General features: G+C 46.3%; 2 protein-coding genes across 2 annotated transcripts in view; both read left to right on the top strand.

Moving 5' to 3' along the window:
• Window positions 1-3,653, top strand: part of LOC309559443 (antigen peptide transporter 2-like) — a 78,920-nt gene extending 75,267 nt beyond the window's left edge. The window contains exons 11-12 of the mRNA XM_082262702.1: window positions 3,119-3,255; window positions 3,341-3,653. Of these exons, the coding sequence (XP_082118828.1) occupies window positions 3,119-3,255; window positions 3,341-3,526 (323 nt within the window). The 3' untranslated portion in view covers window positions 3,527-3,653. The remainder of the gene's footprint in view (window positions 1-3,118; window positions 3,256-3,340) is intronic.
• The window catches only part of LOC309559451 (class I histocompatibility antigen, F10 alpha chain-like), a 751,751-nt gene that overhangs the window by 584,882 nt on the left and 143,517 nt on the right, over window positions 1-23,352 (top strand). The window lies entirely within an intron of this gene.

A 23,352-nucleotide genomic window follows, 5' to 3' on the forward strand; every position in this document is an offset into this window, starting at 1 on the left:
CCGCGCGGGAGCGGGAGCGCGCCTCCGCGGGCGCGCGCTCGCTCCCCAAACCCTCCCAGGCTAGTGATGTTAATTAACGTCACTCTGCCTGGCCGGGGCTGACCGCCGCAGTAAATTTACTTGCGGCGGTCGGCAAGCGGTTAAAGGGGATTACATACAGTGTCTTGCGAAAGTATTCGGCCCCCTTGAACTTTTCGACCTTTTGCCACATTTCAGGCTTCAAACATAAAGATATAAAACTGTAATTTTTTGTGAAGAATCAACAACAAGTGGGACACAATCATGAAGTGGAAAGAAATTTATTGGATATTTCAAACTTTTTTAACAAATAAAAAACTGAAAAATTGGGCGTGCAAAATTATTCAGCCCCCTTAAGTTAATACTTTGTAGCGCCACCTTTTGCTGCGATTACAGCTGTAAAGCCCCATACACACATAGCGATTGTCGGCCGTAAATATTCGGCCGCCGAACGATCGGCCGATTGTCGGCTTGTTAGTATGATGCTTCCGACAACCGACAGCGACTTTTCGGCCGAACAGAATCGGGTGTACAGGCATTAAAATTTTTGTTGGCCAACACCAGAACGGCCGATTGTTCGCCAGTCAGTACAGAATTCTGCTGACAAACAGCCGATTAACAAGACTGGGCATGCTCAGAGAAGAAAAAACACACGGAAAGTTAACCATCACATGACATCACTTCTGCAGTCGGCTGCTGTTGGCCGACAAAATTAGTGTGCAGTCTTTAGCACTTTTCAGCCGACAGGTCAGCACCGGACAAAAGACGGCCGATCGTTCGCCGACATTCGGTACGTGTTTACGGGGCTTAAGTCGCTTGGGGTATGTCAAAACAGCTCGAGCTCAGTGAGGTTGGATGGAGAGCGTTTATGAACAGCAGTTTTCAGTTCTTTCCACAGATTCTCGATTGGATTCAGGTCTGGACTTTGACTTGGCCATTCTAACACCTGGATATGTTTATTTGTGAACCATTCCATTGTAGATTTTGCTTTATGTTTTGGATCATTGTCTTGTTGGAAGACAAATCTCCGTCCCAGTCTCAGGTCTTTTGCAGACTCCATCAGGTTTTCTTCCAGAATGGTCCTGTATTTGGCTCCATCCATCTTCCCATCAATTTTAACCATCTTCCATGTCCCTGCTGAAGAAAAGCAGGCCCAAACCATGATGCTGCCACCACCATGTTTGACAGTGGGGATGGTGTGTTCACGGTGATGAGCTGTGTTACTTTTACGCCAAACATAACGTTTTGCATTGTTGCCAAAAAGTTTGATTTTGGTTTCATCTGACCAGAGCCCCTTCTTCCACATGTTTGGTGTGTCTCCCAGGTGGCTTGTGGCAAACTTTAAACAACACTTTTTATGGACATCTTTAAGAAATTGCTTTCTTCTTGCCACTCTTCCATAAAGGCCAGATTTGTGCAGTATACGACTGATTGTTGTCCTATGGACAGAGTCTCCCACCTCAGCTGTAGATCTCTACAGTTCATCCAGAGTGATCATGGGCCTCTTGGCTGCATCTCTGATCAGTCTTTTCCTTGTATGAGCTAAAAGTTTAGAGGGACGGCCAGGTCTTCGTAGGTTTGCAGTGGTCTGATACTCCTTCCATTTCAATATTATTGCTTGCACAGTGCTCCTTGGGATGTTTAAAGCTTGGGAAATCGTTTTGTATCCAAATCCGGCTTTAAACTTCTCCACAACAGAATCTCGGACCTGCCTGGTGTGTTCCTTCTTCTTCATGATGCTCTCTGCGCTTTAAACGGACCTCTGAGACTATCACGGTGCAGGTGCATTTATACGGAGACTTGATGACACACAGGTGGATTCTATTTATCATCATTAGTCATTTAGGTCAACATTGGATCATTCAGAGATCCTCACTGAACTTCTGGAGAGAGTTTGCTGCACTGAAAGTAAAGGGGCTGAATAATTTTGCACGCCCAATTTTTCAGTTTTTCATTTGCTAACAAAGTTTGAAATATCCAATAAATTTCGTTCCACTTCATGATTGTGTCCCACTTGTTGTTGATTCTTCAAAAAAAATTTACAGTTTTATATCTTTATGTTTGAAGCCTGAAATGTGGCAAAAGTTCAAGGGGGGCGAATACTTTCGCAAGGCACTGTACATCTAAACGTATTAAAATGGGTGGAACTCCACTTTAAGGTGCTTAAATAGATGAAAATAAATAAAACCAATACATTATACTTAAGGTGACATTAATCAAATAAATAGTGCTGATTCGTGATGGTGGTTTAACAGTCAACAGTCCACAGTCCATACAATGGTAATCCTGTGTAAATTGCAGCTATTCCCAAATAGCTGAAAAAGTGCTTGTGCTTCTTTAGTCTTTATATGAGTGTTCAAAATCAATGGGGAGCCTTCCCTGTGATCCTGTGCTGTGAAATATATCCAAACTTATGGTGATTGTGCTTTCCTCCTCAAGGCTCGTGCAGGTGCTTATCCACCATGGTAATGCACTCAACACAGATCGTTACCCCTGCAGGGGTATGTAGCCTTTATTGCAGTAAGGATGTATCCCTGGACTTCCCAGCTTTCCTACCGACTTCCTATGTAGCCATTGCGCACATATGGAGAAAATATAGCGATACGCCCATAGTGTAATATGTTAAAATAATTTATTATTACAAAACAAATATCCACTCACAGTTAGGCAGTAAAAGATGCGATTCAGCAGACATCCGGGTCCGTGCGTTCTACGGCCCTAAGTACCCTCTAGCGGAAGTGACGCAACAGAAGATTCCCACCCTACGTGCGTTTCGTTTCGATGACGTCTTCAGGAACTATTCGCATATGGCAGTGTGAACTGCCTGCGCGTTGAGTGTGATGTGGGAACCCGCAGTGGATTCGCAGGGTTCCCGCATCACATATATATGTGAACCGGGACTTATATAGGATAAAAGGATAGGATATGTGCAAAAAACAAACAAAAGCTCCAGTGGCGAAACGGTTAAACCATTCAAAAACTAGCAGAAAATTCAAATTTCTTTATCTTTTCCCAAAGTTCAATGCAGCACTGAGGGCAATTTTTTGCTGATGCCCCTGAGGCAGCCTAAATTGATCCTGTATGTCACTTTGCTTTTCAGATGTTGGCAGCAATGGGGCTCAGATGGGGGCTGGCCAGAAGCAGCGGATCGCTCTTGCACGCGCTCTCGCACGGCGTCCCAAACTTCTAATTCTAGACGAGGCTTCAAGCTGTCTTGATGTTGATACAGAACACGAGGTGAGTCGGTGCAGCCATTGTCCTGTCCTTTGATCTTCTTGGTCAGCCTTGTGTCTTCTCTGAGCATCTCCTGTGTCTCCTACAGATCCAGCAATCTCTGCAGAATATTCCAGATCTGTGTCTGCTGATCATCGCCCACAGGCTGCGCACTGTACAAAAGGCCGACCAGATCCTGGTCCTGGAAGAGGGACAGCTAGTGGAATGTGGGACTCATGAGGACCTTGTAAAGAAAGAAGGAATCTATAAAAAGCTCCTGCAGAATCATGACTAAGATGGACCTTTTATTGATGGACAGGTGGACAATAACATGCAAACTGCGTCATTTTTTTCCAAATCCAAATGTCTTTGTTTTGTGAAAGATGCAGTGAAGTAATTAAGCATTGTGCTTAAAGAATACATAGGGGGTCTATGTAAAAAAAAAAAAAAAAAAATGGTCTTATGAATGTGCCAAACAATCACACAGCTCTAATGAAACAGGTCATATTTTGTGTACTATAATGATCAATTATTTATCATTATTAATAATAATAATATTATAATAATAATATAATAATATTATTATTATCAATTATATATATATATAATATAATATAATAATATTAATATAATAATATTATTATTATCAATTATAATTATAATATACAAAATCGTAAACACCATCTAGTGGTCGTAATGTGTATTTTTTTTCAGATTGAGTTATTAAAGCGGTTGTAAACCCTATAAAAAAAAAAATAAAAAATAAAAAACCTGCAAGACAAAGGCATAATGAGCTAGTATGCATCGCATACTAGCCCATTATGTTTAACTTACCTTAAAACGAAGCCCCGACACGGACCCCCGGACATCGATGCGGGCGCTGCCATGATCCCTCGTCGTCTCTTCCGGGTTCGGCGGCTCCGGCACGCTGATTGGCCGGAAGAGACGGCTCCAGCGTGCTGATTGGCCGGAGCCGCGATGACGTCACTCCCGCGCATGCGCGCGGGAGTGATTTTTCCGGCAAGCTCCCGGCAAGTTAATTGAAGGTCCCCCCGGACCTTCAGAGCGCATGCGCCGCTCGCGCGAGCGGCTGCATGCACTGTAAATATCTCCTAAACCGGTTTAGGAGATATTATTTGTACCTACAGGTAAGCCTTATTATAGGCTTACCTGTAGGTAAAAGTGTCAAAAAGCGGGATACAACCGCTTTAAAAACATACTGTATTTTTGCCACTAGGTGGCACTTACAAACATGGGAGATCATTTATATTAAACAAAATATGGCATGTTCCCGTGTGAATGTTTGTTACGGTCATACAGCAAAGTTTTTACATAGTGTTACAGTTAGCAACTAAATCAAGTTTGTAAATGTCCACAATACAAGAGTATTTAAATTGGTGATGTGTGACAAAAAAAGCAGAAACCTTTGCCAAGTGTTTACTTTTTTGGAAAAAGACCGTTTAGCTGTGCAAAACCTGCTGATGGTATTCTGGGAACATCTAATCCTGAACATTGCCATTCTCCAGGCATTGCATCTATGCATGCACAGTATTGGCCTCATGATATTTATACTAACTTATTTATTCCTCTGACCTTCCCTCATTGCCGTTTCTATGAACCATTGGTTAAAGGTTGCACCATGCTAAATGATTGGCAGGAGGTGTCAGTCTGCCTGGATGTGCTATAAAAGTATCCTTCAGCTGAAAAGAATTCTATAAAGGTGTGAAATGTAGGTGCATAAAAGTGTAGTAAGTGCAAAGTCCAATACTTTCATAATATACGACTTCAGCTCCAGAAGGTTTTACCCCCTTAATGACCAGGCCATTTTTTGCGATTCGGCACTGCTTTACGAAAAATTGCGCGGTCGTGCGACGCTGTACCCAAATACAATTTATGTCCTTTTTTTCCCCCACAAATAGAGCTTTCTTTTGGTGGTATTTGATCACCTCTGCGATTTTTAGATTTTGCTCTATAAACAAAAAAAGAGCGACAATTTTGAAAAAAAAAAAATTACATATTTTTCACACTGCTATAAAACATTCCCAATAAAAAAAATTTAAAAAATCAAATTTCTTTATCAGTTTAGGCCAATTTGTTTTCTGCTACATATTTTTGGTAAAAAAAAATCCCCAAAAGTGTATTTTAATTGGTTTACGCAAAAGTTATAGCGTTTACAAAATACGGGATCGATTTTTGGAATTTTTTTTGTTTTTATTAGTAATGGTGGCAATCAGCAATTTTTAGCGGGACTGCGACATTGCGGCGGACAGATCGGACTCCTAACTGACATTTTTGACACTTTTGGGGGGACCAGTGCCATTAATACAGTAATCAGTGCTAAATAATATGCACTGTCACTGTATAAATGACACTGGCAGGGAAGGGGTTAATACTGGGGGTGATCAAAGGGGTTAATGTGTACCTAATATGCTTACTGACTGACTGACTGTGTGTGTGTGGGTGGGGGGGGGGGGGGGGGGTTGACAGGCACAGAGAGATCGGGGTTGTAGCTTAGCTGAAATTGCTGATCTGTAACTGCCTGTCTGACAGAAGATCTGCCTGCTTTGTTTACATAAGCAGGTGGGTCTTCTGTCAGTTTATCTGACGATCACGGGAGGAAGGCTGCTACGGTGGTGCGCGCTCGCTGCCAAAACCTCATGCACCAAGTCACGTAGTACTATGTGATTTTGCACAGCTGAGCCGCCCTGCCGCAGTAATATTACGGTTGGCCGTCGGCAAGAGGTTTTCTTTTTATTTCAGAATTATACTTATCTAAGTGGATGCAGCTTCAGTCCAATGCTGCATCTGTCCCCTGGCTTCTCTAACACTGAGAATTGAGCGATCAAATACCACTGATCACTCAGCTGCTGACTGTCATTTACCACTGTCTGCTCTACCGCCCCATACTTACTGGAGCACTGGGCTGTGGAGGGGGCGGGAGCAGGCGGCCTCAGCCTCTCAGAGGCTCACTGAGAGGCGGAGCCGGGTGCCAGTCCAGGCGTGTGGGTGGGTCCGACTATATGGTCGCAATCCTTCCCAAGCCTGAACCTGCTTCAGCCCGCCGTCTGCTGAAAACGGGTCACATGAGTGCAAAACGAACTGCACTCCTCTGATCCACAGGATAAGTACAGCCAAACAAGCTTAGACTGTACTTCTCCTTTAAGTGCCGATTTACACTATGCAAATTCTATGCAAATTCGATCCGAAAAGCATAGATTTGCTTGTCATGTTAAAAAGCATTATTTCCAATGAAGGCTGTTTACATATATGTGGTGCGTATTTGATCCGGTTCAAAAAAGTGTCCTGAGCAATCCAGTGTTCACATCACTGCAAATTAGTTTTTTTGCCTAAATTTTATAGAAAATAAAATTGCAGATTTGACCACTCCCCTCACAAATTCACACTAAATTCATACATGGCAAGCAGAAATCGCAATGCGAATTTGCACTGTGTACCGCCTTACAGGAATTGGGCCCACAATACATTTGCGCTCATTTTCATACACTTCAGTATTTATCTTGTGGATTATTTTCAGCTGCGATCCCGGGTACATCAGTGGGGGGAATCTTTTTGAGTCTTGTTCCTGATGCCATTGGCCTTTTGTGGTACTGGAGGATTGTAACTGTTGATGGGGGGCTCTATAACGTAACGTTTTTAGCTGTTTTTGCACATATGTGTGGGAAGGAGATTTGTTAGCTGAGGATGTCTTTTTAGAAACTGGTAGTTTTGTGCACTTTTGATAAATAATAAAATTATTATCCTTTTTAATATAAATACTGATTAGTAGTGCCTTTTTATTTGCATAGGGGTGTTGTTTTTTTATTTTAATTTTACATTTATTGTTTTTTCCCTTCTTTGTACTGCACACTCAGTGTTACTGGTCTCTTTTGTTTTTTGGTCACATTATAATAGACTGGCACCTTAACCACTTCTGGACCAGGCTATTTTTTGCAATTCGGCACAGCGTTATATTAACTGAAAATTGTGCAGTTGTGCACTGTAGTAAAAAAAAATTGAATTGATGTCCTTTTTTTACCACAAATAGAGCTTTCTTTTGGTGGTATTTGATCACCTCTGTGGTTTTTATTTTTTGCGCTATAAACAAAAAAAGCGCGGCAATTCTGAAAAAAAAATATATATATATTTTTTACTTTCTGCTATATAACATTTCCAATAAAAAAAATATTTAAAAACCAAATTTAGGCCAATTTGTATTCTGCCACATATTTTTGGTAAAAAAAAATCGCAATAAGCTTATATAAATTGGATTGCGCAAAAGTTATTGCGTCTACAAACTAGGGAATAGATTTATGGCATTTTTATTTATTTTTTTATACTAGTAATGGTGGCGATCTGCGATTGTTAGCGGGACTGCGACATTGTGGCGGACAGATCTGACACTGAACGGACACTTTTGACACTTTTTGGGGACCAGTGACACATATAAAGTGATCAGTGCTAAAAATATGAACTGTTAATGTAATAATGACACCAGCAGGGAAGGGGTTAACACCAGGGGCGATCAAAGACTTAAGCGTGTCCTTAGGGGGAAGGACTCAATAGTAGAACACAGAGATTCATGTTCATAAATAGCAGGAACGACGGGGGGCGTGGCCGGATGCCGAGCGAGCTGGACGTCTTGACAGTGAGCTCCATCTCGCCAGCTTTTACATCAAGTGCCACCCACCGCTTGTTTCCCCTATACTGCATCCCAAACTGCACAGGACACTCTCTGGGGCCCGCTGCACCGTTCGGGGAGGATAGTGGCTGTTTCTTGGCCGGCAATCCGAAGATCCGGATTCGGGGCCTACGCATCCTCCGAAGCCGCGGGCTTTCCTGGCAGACGCCGCGGCCCGGTGCTCGATACGGCGGAAGCTGTCCGGGCTCCTGGGGACCTCCAACGGGCGTTCCAGGAACACTGACCACCTGCCCGGGCCCCCTGCGACTGCCAGCCTCCTCTACGGCAGTGGAATCCGGCTCAAAAAGCGGCGCCCGAAATCGCGGCCTAGTCGCCCTGGAGGCCCCAGGTCTCTCCTGCAGCGGTGTTCCGGACGCCACCTGGCTCAGGGTAAGCACCATACCACACAAGGTACTACCCTATTGCCCTAGTAGCAGTATATGGACTTTCTGCTCTCTGCTCCCAATATTCCTATACATACTGCTTACTGTGGTGGCACACATCCAGCTGCACGTCCTGTACATTGCTACATTCTGCCTATCTGCAGTAGCAGGCTTCAACAAGCTGTGTATATCACATATTCCTGCCACTGATGTAACTTCATCCCACCGCTCCAGTCCTGTTCTCACGCAGTAACGTGGTCCGCAGCAGATCCAGATGATTGATGGTGGGGAGCATATCCTGGACAAGGCGGAGTGAGGACATGTGCTGAGCAAGCTCAGGCCATCTCCCTTGTAATTACCTGCTTTAATACCGTTCCAGAGCAACAGGAATGAGCACCGGCCACCGGCGGAGGTCACAAAAGCCCTTACGTACTTCTCCACGCTCAGACATTTACTCTTTCTTCCCCGGGATCTGTTTGGCTTCAGCCCGCGCTCAGACCTCCAGCCAGCATACTGTTCCTGCGGCCGCGGCCTCGATGTTGAGCGCACCGTCCTCCCCTGCCGCTTCGGTTCGGTCGGAACCATGGACTCTTCCGGGTACCCCTCGTCTTGTTCCCACATCACCCGCGCCTCTTCAGACACCTTTGGGAGCCAGGATGGAGGCCGACCTTCGGTCTTTGATTCAAGCCTTGCCCACGAAACATGACATGGAGGCCATGGTGCTCCGTGTGGAAGAGGCGCACAACAGAGACTTCCAGGCGGTACGATCGGATATTCAACAACTGTCGGATCGGGTCATGGTCGGAGAGACGTCTATTGCTTCTCTTGAGGTACGTGTGGCTCAGCTGGAGCAGGGACTGACATCACAGGCGCGGCATGTCACCTCGATGCAACTTAAAGTGGAGGAAATGGAGGATCGCAGCCGGAGGAATAACCTGAGGCTAAGGGGCTTGTCTGAAGTCACTGAGCAAGTATCTCTACAGCCTACTATACTAGCCCTGTGCCATCGTCTTGTGCCATCCATACCGCAAGCTGATCTTGAATTTGACAGGGTGCACCGTGCCCTGGGCCCACAATCTACAGATGTTGACAGACCTCATGATGTCATTTGCCGACTGCACAGGTATTCCCACAAAGAGATGATTATGAGGCAAGCTTGGGAGACTGGTGACATTGACTTTGACGGTGCCAGGGTCCGAATCCTCCCGGACCTCTCTCGAGCTACACTGCAGCGGAGGGCTCTGCTGCGCCCACTCTTGGAAAAAATCAGACAGACGGGCTGCACGTATAGATGGGGGTTTACTATCTCCCTTACGTGCGCAAAGGTCCATCTTCGTTCACACTCCACCATCCCGATGACCTCCCGGCTCTCTTCGGATTCCTGGACATTGCTCAGATCCCTGTCCCGAATTGGCTGCAACATCTACCGAGCCCACCTCACAGATCGTCTGGCGGTACTAACCGCGGCGGAGGCTTCCCGCCACGAACACCGCGCAGTCGGCGCAGGCTGGATCCTGCTACTCCGCGAGAGGTGAGAGAAGACTGATCCTGCCAGTGTACAGCTTATTTGCCATCACCGTGATGCCTTGCCTAGTCCCCCCCTTTTTACTCCTAGCTTGCTCCACTACAGTTACCCGAGGGGAGCTGTCCCTGACTCCCAGACCGCCTAGCCGTGGACCTCCCTGGTCCCGGGTCCCTGCCACCTCTGTGCTGCCCCTTTCCCCGCAACACAGTCCTGTACTCGCCCCTGGTCTCCTTGTTTTCCAGACTGGCCGGCGGCCTCAACCCAGCTGGGATGATGACGTTGACAGATCCGGGCATACCCGGTCATATTGCTTTCTTCCCCCTGGGGAGTTATGAGAGGCTGGTTGTACCTGGCTGCCCCGAGATCTGCCTTGACTCCTACACCCATACCCTGGTGAGACCCGAAGAAGGTATCCTCCTCTTTGTACACTCAGGTCGAGGGATTTGTGTACTCTAACGAAGGAGGCATGGTTCCGGTTTGACTACAGTACATTCTCTGGGGAAGTCTCGGGACCTTTGCTGCAAGATCTGAGTGGATCGGTGGGGGAGGGGGGGTGGGGACTGCGGGATGGGGGCCACTGTCCTCGTTTCAGTGAGGTCTGGAGTGCTGTTGTGCCTTACTAAAGTGACCACTCCGTGCCTCCAGTCGGGGTTCTGGGCTCCCTCGGGTTCAAGTTGTTTTTGGTACTGTGTGTCAAGCGGGTTCTAATTTGTTTTTTGCTGGTTTGTTTGGCATGTCTGTTGATGAGGAGTTGCCTCCGCAGTGTGGCCATCGGGTGATTTCCCCGCTGGTGCCCTGTGGACCGCCTCTGCTGTTAATTATACCCTGGCTCACGTTTATTACTTGCATAACGGTATTAATCTATCTAATGTGTTCATGTGAAGGGAGCTCTGGCCGCTGAGCCCAGCTCCTTTGTCGTATCTGGTTTTACCCCCCACTTAGGCCTACACCCCAGAGGGTTCCCCCTCATAGACGGGTGACTTTTCTGTCTCTTGTTTTTCACTTATTATTCCCCTTGTTGTGTCATTTCTCCTCCCCCTCCCCTCTTGACGGTAGCGAATTCCGCTCAGCATTTTCTCACCCCCTGCCTACCGTTTTTCTCCTTCCCCTCCAACCCTCCTCTTCCCTCCTCCTCTTCCCTCTCTCCGTTCTTCCCCTCCTGCCCTACTTACGTCTCCCTTCCGTTATGGATCCCGTGCGGGTGACCACCTAGAAAACGAGGGGACTCAATATTCCTGAAAAGAGACACATGCTCCTGGGTGATCTGCGCCGTTTACGCACAGGACGTCGCCTTCATCCAGGAGACACACTTCCGAACCGATGGGTTACCATTTCTCCAAAACAGGTTCTTCCCCAACGCCTATCACGCTCTCAATGTTGCCGCTAAGTCTAAAGGTGTCTCCATTCTGCTCTCGAACACCATCCCGTGGTCCTTACTAGATAAATGTGCAGACCCACATGGTTGGTATCTGTTCCTTAAAGGGTGCATTGGGGGACAGCTGGTTACGTTGGCCAACCTTTACGTACCCAATGGACACCAAGATACATTCCTGAAGAAAACTCTGGTGTCCCTGGCGGATTTTATGGAAGGTCGTTTGCTGCTGGGGGGGGGGACTGGAACCTCCCTTTGGATCCGTCTTCGGTGTGTCAGGGGCCAAATTCTTAAGTTGTTCAAAGAATTTCAGTTGATAGATGTCTGGCGCATACTGCATGGGGGAGAGAGGGACTACACGTATTTCTCCCATCCGCATAATGTGTATTCTCGTATTGACCTTTTCATGGTCCCTCACCGTCTTCTTTCCTCCGTAGTGGATGTAGAGATTGGCTCCATCACATGGTCTGATCATGCCCCGGTTACGTTGATGGTTAGGTTGGGGGAGCAGATAGTGAAAAGTGCAGCGCTAAAACAATAAGACAATAAAACATCAATGGATAAATGAAAAGTCTATGAATGGCACGCAGTAGTCTTGTAAAAAAGAGGAGAAAACAGTCCAATAAGAAATCCCAATGAAAGTGCTCAGTGCTGATCAGTAAACAGGACACAAGTGCTTGTTCAGTGCAATCCTTCACCAGAGGTGCTAGCCTCTCACCTGTAGGCTGTGAAAAGACAGCCTTAAAAGTACACTCCCAGCAATGTGAAAATCCTGACCAGGACAGCAATCACAGAGGGCATCTCTCCTTTTTGTAAAGGTGTTCACAACGATCCCCATGTAATAAAAAGGGGGCAGACCATAGTGCAATATGTTTCAAACACCACAATTTATTAATAAAACAAATGGACAGCCTCTTACTTCAAGGTAATGCAAAAACGAGCAGTACAGCAATCCAGCTGGTCTCCAGACAGAGCGGAACGCTCTGCTGACAGGGGCTACGAGTGACGTCACGATCTCCTCTCCCTTGCGCACGCGTATCGTCCGTGGGCGGGACTTCCTCAGCGTATGGCGAAATTCTTAAGTTGTTCAAAGAATTTCAGTTGATAGATGTCTGGCGCATACTGCATGGGGGAGAGAGGGACTACACGTATTTCTCCCATCCGCATAATGTGTATTCTCGTATTGACCTTTTCATGGTCCCTCACCGTCTTCTTTCCTCCGTAGTGGATGTAGAGATTGGCTCCATCACATGGTCTGATCATGCCCCGGTTACGTTGATGGTTAGGTTGGGGGAGCAGCCCGTGAATCGGACTGGCAGTGGTGCCTGAATGAGAGCCTGCTCCAGAACCCCGGGGTGTTGGCAGATGTATCCCAACAACTCCAAGTATATTTTCAACTGAACGATACTCCGGATAGTGACCCGGGGGTGGTATGGGAGGCCCATAAGGCCGTCATTAGGGGTGTCCTGATTTCCCATGGTACGCGACTCAAACGGGAGAGGGAGCGTCAGCTGGCCAAGCTCCTTGCGGACATTGCTCGCTTGGAAGATCCACACAAGAGGCGCGCAGATGTCTCGGTGGGAGCTGAATTGGCTAAGCTGCGGAGTCAAGTCGGGGACCTGTTGAGGTACAGAGCGAAGGCAGCTATCCAGCGCTGCAGACGAACCCACTATGAGTCGGGAGACAAATGTGGGCGAGTGCTGGCCAAAGCTTTGAGAGATCAACAGGCCTCCTCTTATGTTCCGTTTATTAAGGACCCTGACGGCGGTAAGGTACATCTCCCCAGGGCAATATCTCGGAGGTTTGGAGATTTCTACTCCGACCTCTACCATCTCCCCACGGGCTTGTCCAATGATGCGGCTATTGCCTCCTATCTGGATTCGGTGCCCCTTCCACGGTTTCCCTCGCCGGGGAGGGATGCCCTGGAGGAAGAGTTCACTCAGGATGAGCTGTCTATGGCCATTAAACTGGCGAAAAGAGGTGAAGCCCCAGGCCCTGATGGCTTTACAGTTCTGTATTATCAACAGCTACAGCCTCTCCTCCTTCCTCACATGCTGAAAATGTTTAATGCAATAGGACAATCTACCGCCTTCCACGCAGATTCTCTCCTAGCCCACATATCGGTAATACCTAAGGAGGGGAAGGATCCCTCTTCCTGTGGGAGTTACCGGCCAATTTCATTATTGAACACGGATCTGAAACTCTTTACTAAAATGATCGCGTCCAGGCTCCAACCCCTCCTGCCGGAACTGATCCACCTCGACTAAGTGGGCTTCATCTTGTCCAGGGAGGCCAGGGACAACACCACTAAGGCCCTGAACCTCATACACTTGACTAAAGTCTCGCGCAGTCTGACCGTCTTTTTAAGCACAGACGCTGAAAAGACCTTCGATGGAGTGAGCTGGAGATACATGTTTGAGGTTCTTGGACGTTTCGGGGTTGGTCCCCGCATGCTCCGTTGGATCTCGAGTATCTACTCCTGCCCCCGTGCGAGGGTCAAGGTGAATGGAGTTTTCTCTGAACCTTTCCAGATTTTTAACGGGACCCGACAGGGCTGTCCCTTGTCCCCGCTTCTTTTTGTCATCTCCTTGGAACCCTTCCTGACCAAGGTTCGCCTCAATTCAGATATTTCTGGGGTCTCAGTAGGCGACACATCCTATAAGATCTCGGCTTATGCCGACGATCTTCTTTTCTCCCTGACCAACCCCTTGATCTCACTGCCTAATCTCCTCCGGGAGTTTGACCTCTATGGGGCGTTTTCCCATCTTAAAATCAACTATCACAAATCGGAGGCCATGGGAGTGGCCCTGCTTGAGCGGATCCGAGAATCTCTTTGCCACAGCTTTCCCTTTAAATGGGCTGATCCTGCACTCAAATACTTGGGTACTTTTGCTTCCACCAAACCCTGGAGACGTTTATCACCTGAACTTTCCCCCTCTTTTAACTTCCACCCGCGCTCTGATGACGAAATGGTCGACTGGACTGCACTCCTGGTTTGGTTGCTGCAACATCCTCAAGATGTCCATCTTGCCGAAATACCTTTACCTTTTCCAGACATTGCCGGTGTCTATCCCAGCCGTCTTTTTTAAGCAGGTGGAATCCGCCTTCACCAAATTTATCTGGGCAGGTAGACGACGCAGACTGGCTAGGCGCATACTCTTGCTACCCAAATCCTATGGAGGCCTGGCAGTCCCGGACGTCAAGAGGTACTACCAAGCGGCACACCTGAACAGACTCGTAGACTGGTGCAGACACGCTAAATTGAAGATGTGAACGGCGTTGGAGATGTCCGTCTCCCAGGTCCATCTTCCGGGTGCACCGTGGTGCTTGAGCTCAGTGCCCGATCGGGTTCTGCGGCACCCCCTTATTGGCCCAACCCTCCGGATCTGCTCCCAGATCCTGGCCTCTGGGGCTACTCGGAATATGCAATCGCCCATGTTTCCGGTTCTGGGCAACATGGCCTTCCCGACGGGTTGTGATGGAGGGAGGTTTCGGATGCTCTTGACACTGGGGCGTTTCCTAGTGCAACACTTTGGGATTGATGCGCTTTGGCCTTCCCTAATGCAGTTGACAGCTGAGAGTGGCCTGTTTGCCCTCTCCAGGTGGCAGGCGCTTCATTTGCTGCACTTTCTACGAGGGCTGGGGTCACGCTCACTCTTCGAGAGACCACAGATTCTTATTTCGGGGGACACCCCCCTACCTCATGCCCTATCCCAGCTCTATTCCATACTTTCGGAGCCCTCCGGGGACTTTGTCCTCCCGGGTCTCTTGAAGTGGGAGGGGGAACTACAGAGGACCTTCACGGCGACCCAGCGCACAAATATTATTCGGTTTTCTTTGCGCTCCTCGATCTGCACGTGCCTCCAGGAGACCAATTACAAATTGATGACGCATTGGTATTACAATCCGGCTCGGTTAGCTGGCTTCTTTCCCGAGTCATCAGACAGATGCTGGCGTTGCCTGGGAGACCGAGGTACCATGCTCCATATATTTTGGAGCTGTCCCCGGCTAAAGAGTTTCTGGTCTGACGTACGGAAAATATCCCAAAATGTGACTGATATTGTCCTCCAGGACGACCCTGCCTTCTTCTTGCTGCACTGTACGACCATCCCCCCGCAACGCTATAAGAAATCGGTCCTGCGCCACCTCCTCAACGCAGCTAAGGGGTGCATTGGCTTGTGTTGGAAATCCACGACCCCTCCTTCGATACCGCTTTGGCTGTCCAGAGTTAAACAAATTAATGATTTTGAGTACCTGGTGATGACCTCGCAGGGCAGGAGGGAACAATACTCGGCGACTTGGGGATGTTGGAATATGTTCATCCTTTCGGATGAAGGCAGGGCACTACAGAATGCCGCCTGAACCTTGAACACTGCGAACTTGAAAGACCGCACGGGATCCACCCGGTACCCCTCATGCTCCCCTCCCTTTTTTCTGTCCCTCTTACCCACTTAACTGCTGTCTTATTTCCTGCCACTTTACCTCCCCCCGTCCCCACCATTCCTTTCCTCCCCCTATGTCCCCCCTCTCTCTCCTTCACATACATTATATAACTTCATTCTACCCATGTGTGACTTTTACCCATGATTTTGTTTTCCCGGTGAGAAAAGATTTTTCTGTGTATTTACCTCAAGCACTGCATACTGAGGCATATATACCTCGATGCCCATTTTTATGTGGATGTTCTGACCCACAACTTTGTGCCTGTGCTGATGTGCATGGTGACTGCACTGTGTTGGTCTACACGCTTAAGTGACTACGTAAGTCCTCCTGTTTCTGTTTCTCCTTTTGAAATGCTGATCGTCTAAGTTTTCTTTTTTGCTCGATAATGCTTTTCTCACTGACCTGCAGTCAGTTATGTTTCTGTCATACTGCACTTATTAATGTTCCCATGTGTGACTCTTGTTTTTTGTTGCTTTTGAATATTTCAATAAAGAATTTGAAAAAAATAAATAAAATAAATAGCAGGAACACAAGATCACCATGTTCATCTCTGACAGAACGGCGGTCTGCCTTGTTTACATAGGCAGACTGCCATTCTGTCTCTATGGGGAGCGATCACAAGTGGCCGGCGGACCCGCTGATTGGCACCCCCACTGGTTCTTGCATGAATTTATGTACAGGTACATTGTTTCACACAATACAGCCGACCTGCCACAGTATATGCGCAGTGGCTGGTTGGCAAGTCGTTAAAGAGGTTGTAAACCGCGGATGTTGTGGAAAAAAAAAAACCTGCAAGGCAAAGGCATAATGTGCTAGTATGCATTTAATACTAGCACATTATGAAATACTGACCTTGGAATAAAGCCTTCCAGTGCTGTGCTGTCACCACTTAGAGGGCTGACAAGTTCCCCCTGTTTTTCTTCCAGGTTTAGGCGCTCCGGCCATGTGATTGGCCAGAGCCGCGATGACGTCAATCCTGCAGGAGCCCTCCTTTCTGGCATGAAGCTCTGAAGTTTGGGCAAGGTATGCTGGCTGCATGCAGGATGAATATCTCTTAAATGGGTTACATTTAGAAGATATTCATTTTACCTACAGGTAAGCCTTGTTATAGGCTTACCAGTAAGTAAAAATGACCAAGCAGGGTTTACTACCTATTTAATGCACTAAAAATTGGACTAGATTTAAACATTAGAACTAAAGGGTAGGCGCTGTATTTCAAAACACATCCAAAAATTGGACCTGGTCTTTTTTTTAATGAAGCACTTCATAATGCATTTGTTTTGCAGTGCAGGTGAAACTTCCACTACTATAACAGCTCATTGGGTTGCCATTTAAAAGTGACACTGCGACGCACCACAGTTCATGCATTAAAGTAATAAAAAACATATGAGCTTTACTACTACCACAAGATAAAGGTGTGAACCCAAACTTAGTGACTGTATTGATTTTAAGCTGCCTATATCCCTCCAGCTAGAAATGATTTTAGGACTAGGAATGCTAAACCAGCGCACAGATTCTGTGGGGTCTATTGATAAAAAAAAAAAAATTCAGCCAAACAATTTTAGGACCAGCGCACAGACTGGAGTCCATAGAGGCTGCCTGCATCCTTTTATCTCTAAGGCCAAAGAACTAACACTCTATCTGGGTTGCAGAAGGAGAATAAACTGTCAATTAACTACACTTTAGTTTTCTCTTGTGTAATCCTGACAGGCAATTTGTTATATCACAGTTTTTATGAGTGTTTGTTACCAGCACTGAGCTCAGCCAGAAAATGGGATGGCCTCAGAACCTAAAACCCAGTCTGGCACTCCAGTTGTGACAAGGAGAGAGTACAAGCAAGTAATAAAAAAAAACATACTAATCTCTGAGAGATAACATTGCACTGATGGCGAACCTTGGCATCCCAGATATTTTGGAACTACATTTCCCATGATGTTCAATTACACTTTAGAGTGCATGAGCATCATGGGAAATGTAGTTCCAAAACATCTGGGGTGCCAAGGTTCGACATTACTGCACTATAATAACAATTCCAGTAATGTGGTGCTACTACAATGGCCCGCTGGTGACTGGTTCTCTTTAAGAATTTTTTTTTTCTCCAGTTGAATCCATGGGATATCACGCTGTATGTATATACTGACTGAAACATATACTTCCCATATACTGCTTTTTGGGAAACATTGAAAACAGTCTGAGACTGCTTTATCGATCCATATCTAATTAATAAATTGTACATTTTATTTTTCTGCTATTATTGAGATTTGGAAATTGCATAATGCAATGATCCCTTTTTTTAAAATAGTTTGTGTAAGTAGAAACTGTAAATATTGTATTATAAAAATAAAAATATTTCCTCAAAATGTTACATTGTTGTTTTTTTTTTATATTTAGAGACGTGCTATTATAATTGTATATACAGTGCCTTGAAAAAGTATTCATACCCCCTGACATTTTCCACATTTTGTCATGTTAGAGCCAAAAACATAAATGTATTTTATGTGATAGACCGACACAAAGTGGCACATACAGCTGCAGGAAAAAGTATGTGAACCTTTGGAATGCTATGGATTTCTGCACAAATTGGTCATAAAATGTGATCTGATCATCATCTAAGTCACAACAATAGACAATCACATTCTGCTTAACCACTTTACGCCCGCCCACCGTCAAATGACGGTGGGACAGTGCGACCATTGTTCTGGGCCGCCGTCAAATGACGGCGGGACAGTGCGACCATTGTTCTGGGCCGCCGTCATATGACGGCGGCCCATTCAGGCAGGGCAGGCGCGCGATCGTGTGCGCACCGCCCTGCACTGTCGGTGGAGGCGTGTCCCCGGGACACAGCGCGTCACCGGCAGGGGGGAAACAGCCAATGGGCATGGCTGTTTCCCACGTGATCGGCTGTGTTCCAATCACACAGCCGATCACAATAGCAAAGCCCGGAAGAAGACCGCGCATGCGCGATCGGGAGCGCACAGCGCGGTCATGTCGGTGGCTCTGTGTTCCCTAGGACTGACAGTGACTGTTTACTATGTGATTGGCTGTGAATCCATTCACAGCCGATCACAAAATGTAAATACAGAGCAGTAACTCACTGTTACTAGCTCTTCTCCCCTCACACAGTTTCCAGTGTGAGGAGAGCAGAGCCAGAAACAGTGAGTTACTGCTCTGTGTACCTGTAAAAGTAAAATCACAGCAATAAAGGTCCCCACACAGTCCTCAGCCCCCCCCCCAATTGCACCTGTCACCCAACAGTCACCTCATCAGTGCCCAGAAATTGCCACCCATAAGGCTACGTTCACATGTGAGCGTAGCGATCACGGGCAGAATCACCGCGATTCTGCCCGCGATCCGGAAATCATTGCAAATCGCTGGGCACCTATGCGTTGCCCGGGATTTGCAATAGCACCCCAAACGCTGTGCGATGTTGCCACGGTTTCCGCCTGCCAAATCGCGGTAACATCGCGCAAACATCGCATGACGCCCAAAAAAGGTACAATAGCTTCTTTGGGGCGTCATGCGTTGTTTGCGCGATTCAGCAGGCGGAAATCACGGCAACTTCGCACAGCGTTTGGGGTGCTATTGCAAATCACGGGCAACGCACAGGCGCCCCACGATTTGCAATGATTTCCAGATGGCGGGCAGAATTCGCGATTATTCTGCCCACGATCGCTACACTCACATGTGAACGTAGTCTAAAGTGCCCCTGTCACCAGAGACTGCCATCAGTACCGTCGTGCACCATCGCCCATCACATGTCACCCATCGGTGACCATCGCCCATCATCTGTTACCCCATCAATCACCGTCACCTGTCACCCCATCACTCATCGTCATCTGTCACCCCATCAGTGATCGTCACTTGTCACCCCATCAATCATCGTCACTTGTCACCCCATTAGTGATCGTCATCTGTCACCCCATCAATCATCGTCACCTGTCACCCCATCAGTGATTGTCATCTGTCACCCCATCAATCATCGTCACCTGTCACCCCATCAGTCATCATCACCTGTCACCCCATCAATCATCGTCACCTGTCACCCCATCAGTGATCTTCATCTGTCACCCCATCAGTCCTTGTCACCTGTCAACCCATCAGTCATCGTCATCTGTCAACCCATCAGTCAACGTCATCTGTCACCCCATCAGTGACCGTCACCTGTCACCCCATCAGTCATCATCCCCTGTCACCCCATCAGTGACCGTCACCTGTCACCCCATCAGTCATCGTCACCTGCCACCCATCAGTGATCATCCGCAGTCAACCATCACCCGTCGCACAGCCCATCACAGCCAGCATGTCAAAAAGGATGTACAGCAGCGAGGAGGCCCTTCAGGTCCTCTCCATGACTGATGAGAGCACCGGGGAGCTCTCATCAGTATCCAAATCCGATTCGGAATTTGAAATGGCTAATAGTAGCGGATAGGAGATGGACTCGGACTATTCCTGTACACTTTCCTTCATAGAATGTATTTTGGGGTGCAATTTTTTGCTATATACATGCAACCACTTACCGACCGCCTAATGACTATATACGTCGGCCATTAAAAGCTAAATACTGGGGTTATGGCAGCAGATAGCTGCCATAACCCTGGTATTTTTTTAAACGGCGGGCGGTCGGCTTTCAGATAAGGGTGGTCCCAGTGGCGGATTCACTGCGGAATTACCCATACGGTGCAGGGGAAGAGGTGTCCCCCCCTCCTCCCGCCGCGTCCCAGACGTTTTCCCAGCTTACCGGACCCGCCGGCAGCGGGGAAAACTATCCGATCCCGGTGTTCCGTGAGAATTACCTAGCCCGTGAGAAAAACCTACCCTCGTCACTTCCAGTGCACGGCAGTGTGTTTAATGCGGTGGTTACATGAAAATAGCTGTGCTGCAATAGGAGTCATCTCCACTCCTATCCCTGTCACTTACCTGATCTCGGCTAGTAAATATAAAAGCGGCGGCGGGTGTATGAAAATATAAATCACGGAGCCGAGAGCCGATTTTATATTTACTAGCTGAGATCAGGGAAGTGTCAGGGACAGGAGCGGAGATGACTCATATTGCAGCACAGCTGTTTTAATGTAACCGCCGCCTGGGTAGGTTTTTTTCACGGACACCGTGATCGTTTCATACTAGTGCGCATGCGCACTAGTCAGCTCTTCAGCTGTTCCATTACGTATCCTGGGCTGTGAGCATGCACACTGCTGCGCTGCTCAGCTGTTCCTTGCCGGAAGTGACGAGGGTAGGTTTTTCTCACGGGGTAGGTAATTCTCACGGAACACCAGATCCTAAGAGACAGGAAGACTCTATGGTCTTGGAGGACCGGAGCTACGTCAAAAGTCGTTGCCTAGCAACCAGTTTAAAGGGCCGCTGTTTTTTTTTTTTTCCAACAATTTTTTTTTTCTTTTTTAGTGTAGCTGTGAGGTGTGAGGTCTTTTTGACCCCAGATCTCACAATAAAGAGGACCTGTCATGCCTAATTCTATTACAAGGGATGTTTACATTCCTTGTAATAGGAATAAAAATGATCAAAACATTTTTTTTTTAAAACTGTGTAAAAGTAAAAAAAATAATAAATAAAATAAATAGGAAAAAATAAAAATTAAAGCGCCCTATCCCCGTTAGCTCGCGCGCAAAAGCGAACGCATATGCTAGTCCCGCCCACATATGTAAACAGTGTTCAAACCATACACTTGAGGTATCACCGCGATCGTTAGAACGAGAGAAATAATTTGAGCCCTAGACCTCCTCTGTAACTCTAAGCTGGTAACCTGTAGAATTTTTTAAAATGTTGCCTATGGGGATTTTTAAGTTCCCAAGTTTGGCGCCATTCTGTGAGCGTGCGCAATTTTGAAGCATGACATGTTGGGTATCTAATTACTCGGCGTATCATTATCTTTCACATTATGGAAAAATATTGGGCTAAATTTACTGTTTTCTTATTTTTTAATTCAAAAAAGTTAATTTTTTTCAAAAAAATTGCATTTGGAAGACTGCTGCGCAAATATGGTGTGATAAAAAATATTGCACCGATCTCTATTTTATTCTCTAGGGTCTCTGCTAAAAAAAAATATATAATGTTTGGGGATTCTAAGTAGTTTTCTAGCAAAAAAAATGATTTTAGCTTGTAAGCACCCAGTGTCAAAAATAGGCCTTAAAGTGGATAAATGGACAACTTTGTGTAAAGTGCTACTTGGATGTTAGGCCTCTGTATGTGGCTATGCTGTGTAAAAGTGTTACACATGTGGTATTGCCATACTCAGGAGGAATAGCAGAATGTATTTTGGGGTGCAATTTTTGCTATGTACATGCTATGTGTTAGAAATATTGCATAAATGGACAGCTTTGTTTAAAAAAAATGTGTTTTCATTTTCTTTCCACATTTTCCAAAAACTTGTGGAAAAAAAATGACATATTCAAAAGACTCATTATGCTTTAAAAATTATACGTTGGGCTGTTTGCTTTCCAAAATGGGGTCATTTAATGGGGGTTTCCATTGTCCTGGTGCTCCAGGGCCTTCAAAAGTGCGATAGGTTGTCAGGAAATTATATGTGTAATTTATGCTCCTGGAATGCCGGACGGTGCTACTTGGATGTTGGGCCTCTGTATGTGGCCAGGCTGTGAAAAAGTCTCACACATGTGGTATTGACATAATCAGGAGGAGTAGCAGAATGTATTTTGGGGTGCAATTTTTGCTATCTACATGCTATGTGTATGAAATATTTCATAAATAGACAACTTTGTGTAAAAAAAAAAAATGCATTTTCATTTTCTTTCCACAGTTTCCAAAAACTTGTGGAAAAAAATGACACATTCAAAAGACTCATTATGCCTCAAAAATTATACGTTGGGGTGTTTGCTTTCCAAAATGGGGTCATTTTATGGGGGTTTCCATTGTCCTGGTGCTCCAGGGCCTTCAAAAGTGCGATAGGTTGTCAGGAAATTATATGTGTAATTTGTGCTCCTGGAATGCCGGACGGTGCTACTTGGATGTTGGGCCTCTGTATGTGGCCAGGCTGTGAAAAAGTCTCACACATGTGGTATTGACATAATCAGGAGGAGTAGCAGAATGTATTTTGGGGTGCAATTTTTGCTATCTACATGCTATGTGTTGGAAATATTTCATAAATGGACAACTTTGTGTAAAAAAAAATGCATTTTCATTTTCTTTCCACAGTTTCCAAAAACTTGTGGAAAAAAATGACACGTTCAAAAGACTCATTATGCCTCAAAAATTATACGTTGGGGTGTTTGCTTTCCAAAATGGGGTCATTTTATGGGGGTTTCCATTGTCCTGGTGCTCCAGGGCCTTCAAAAGTGCGATAGGTTGTCAGGAAATTATATGTGTAATTTATGCTCCTAGAATGCCGGACGGTGCTACTTGGATGCTAGGCCTCTGTATGTGGCTAGGCTGTGAAAAAGTCTCACACATGTGGTATCGCCATACTCAGGAGGAGTAGTAGAATGTGTTTTGGGGTGTAGTTGCAAGTATACATATGCTGTGTGAGAGAAATAACCTGGTAATATGTCAATTTGTAAAAGAAAAAAAAAATCTTCATTTTGCAAAGAATTGTGGGAAAAAATTACAACTTCAAAAAACTCACCATGCCCCTTATTAAATACCTTGGAATGTCTACTTTCCAAAAAGGGGTCATTTGGGGGGTATTTGTACTTTCCTGACTTTTTAGTGTCTCAAGAAATGAGATAGGCATTCAGTACATCAGGTGTGATCA

The sequence above is a fragment of the Pelophylax lessonae genome, assembly GCF_965119305.1.
Source record: "Pelophylax lessonae genome assembly, chromosome: 7".
NCBI lineage: Eukaryota > Metazoa > Chordata > Amphibia > Anura > Ranidae > Pelophylax > Pelophylax lessonae.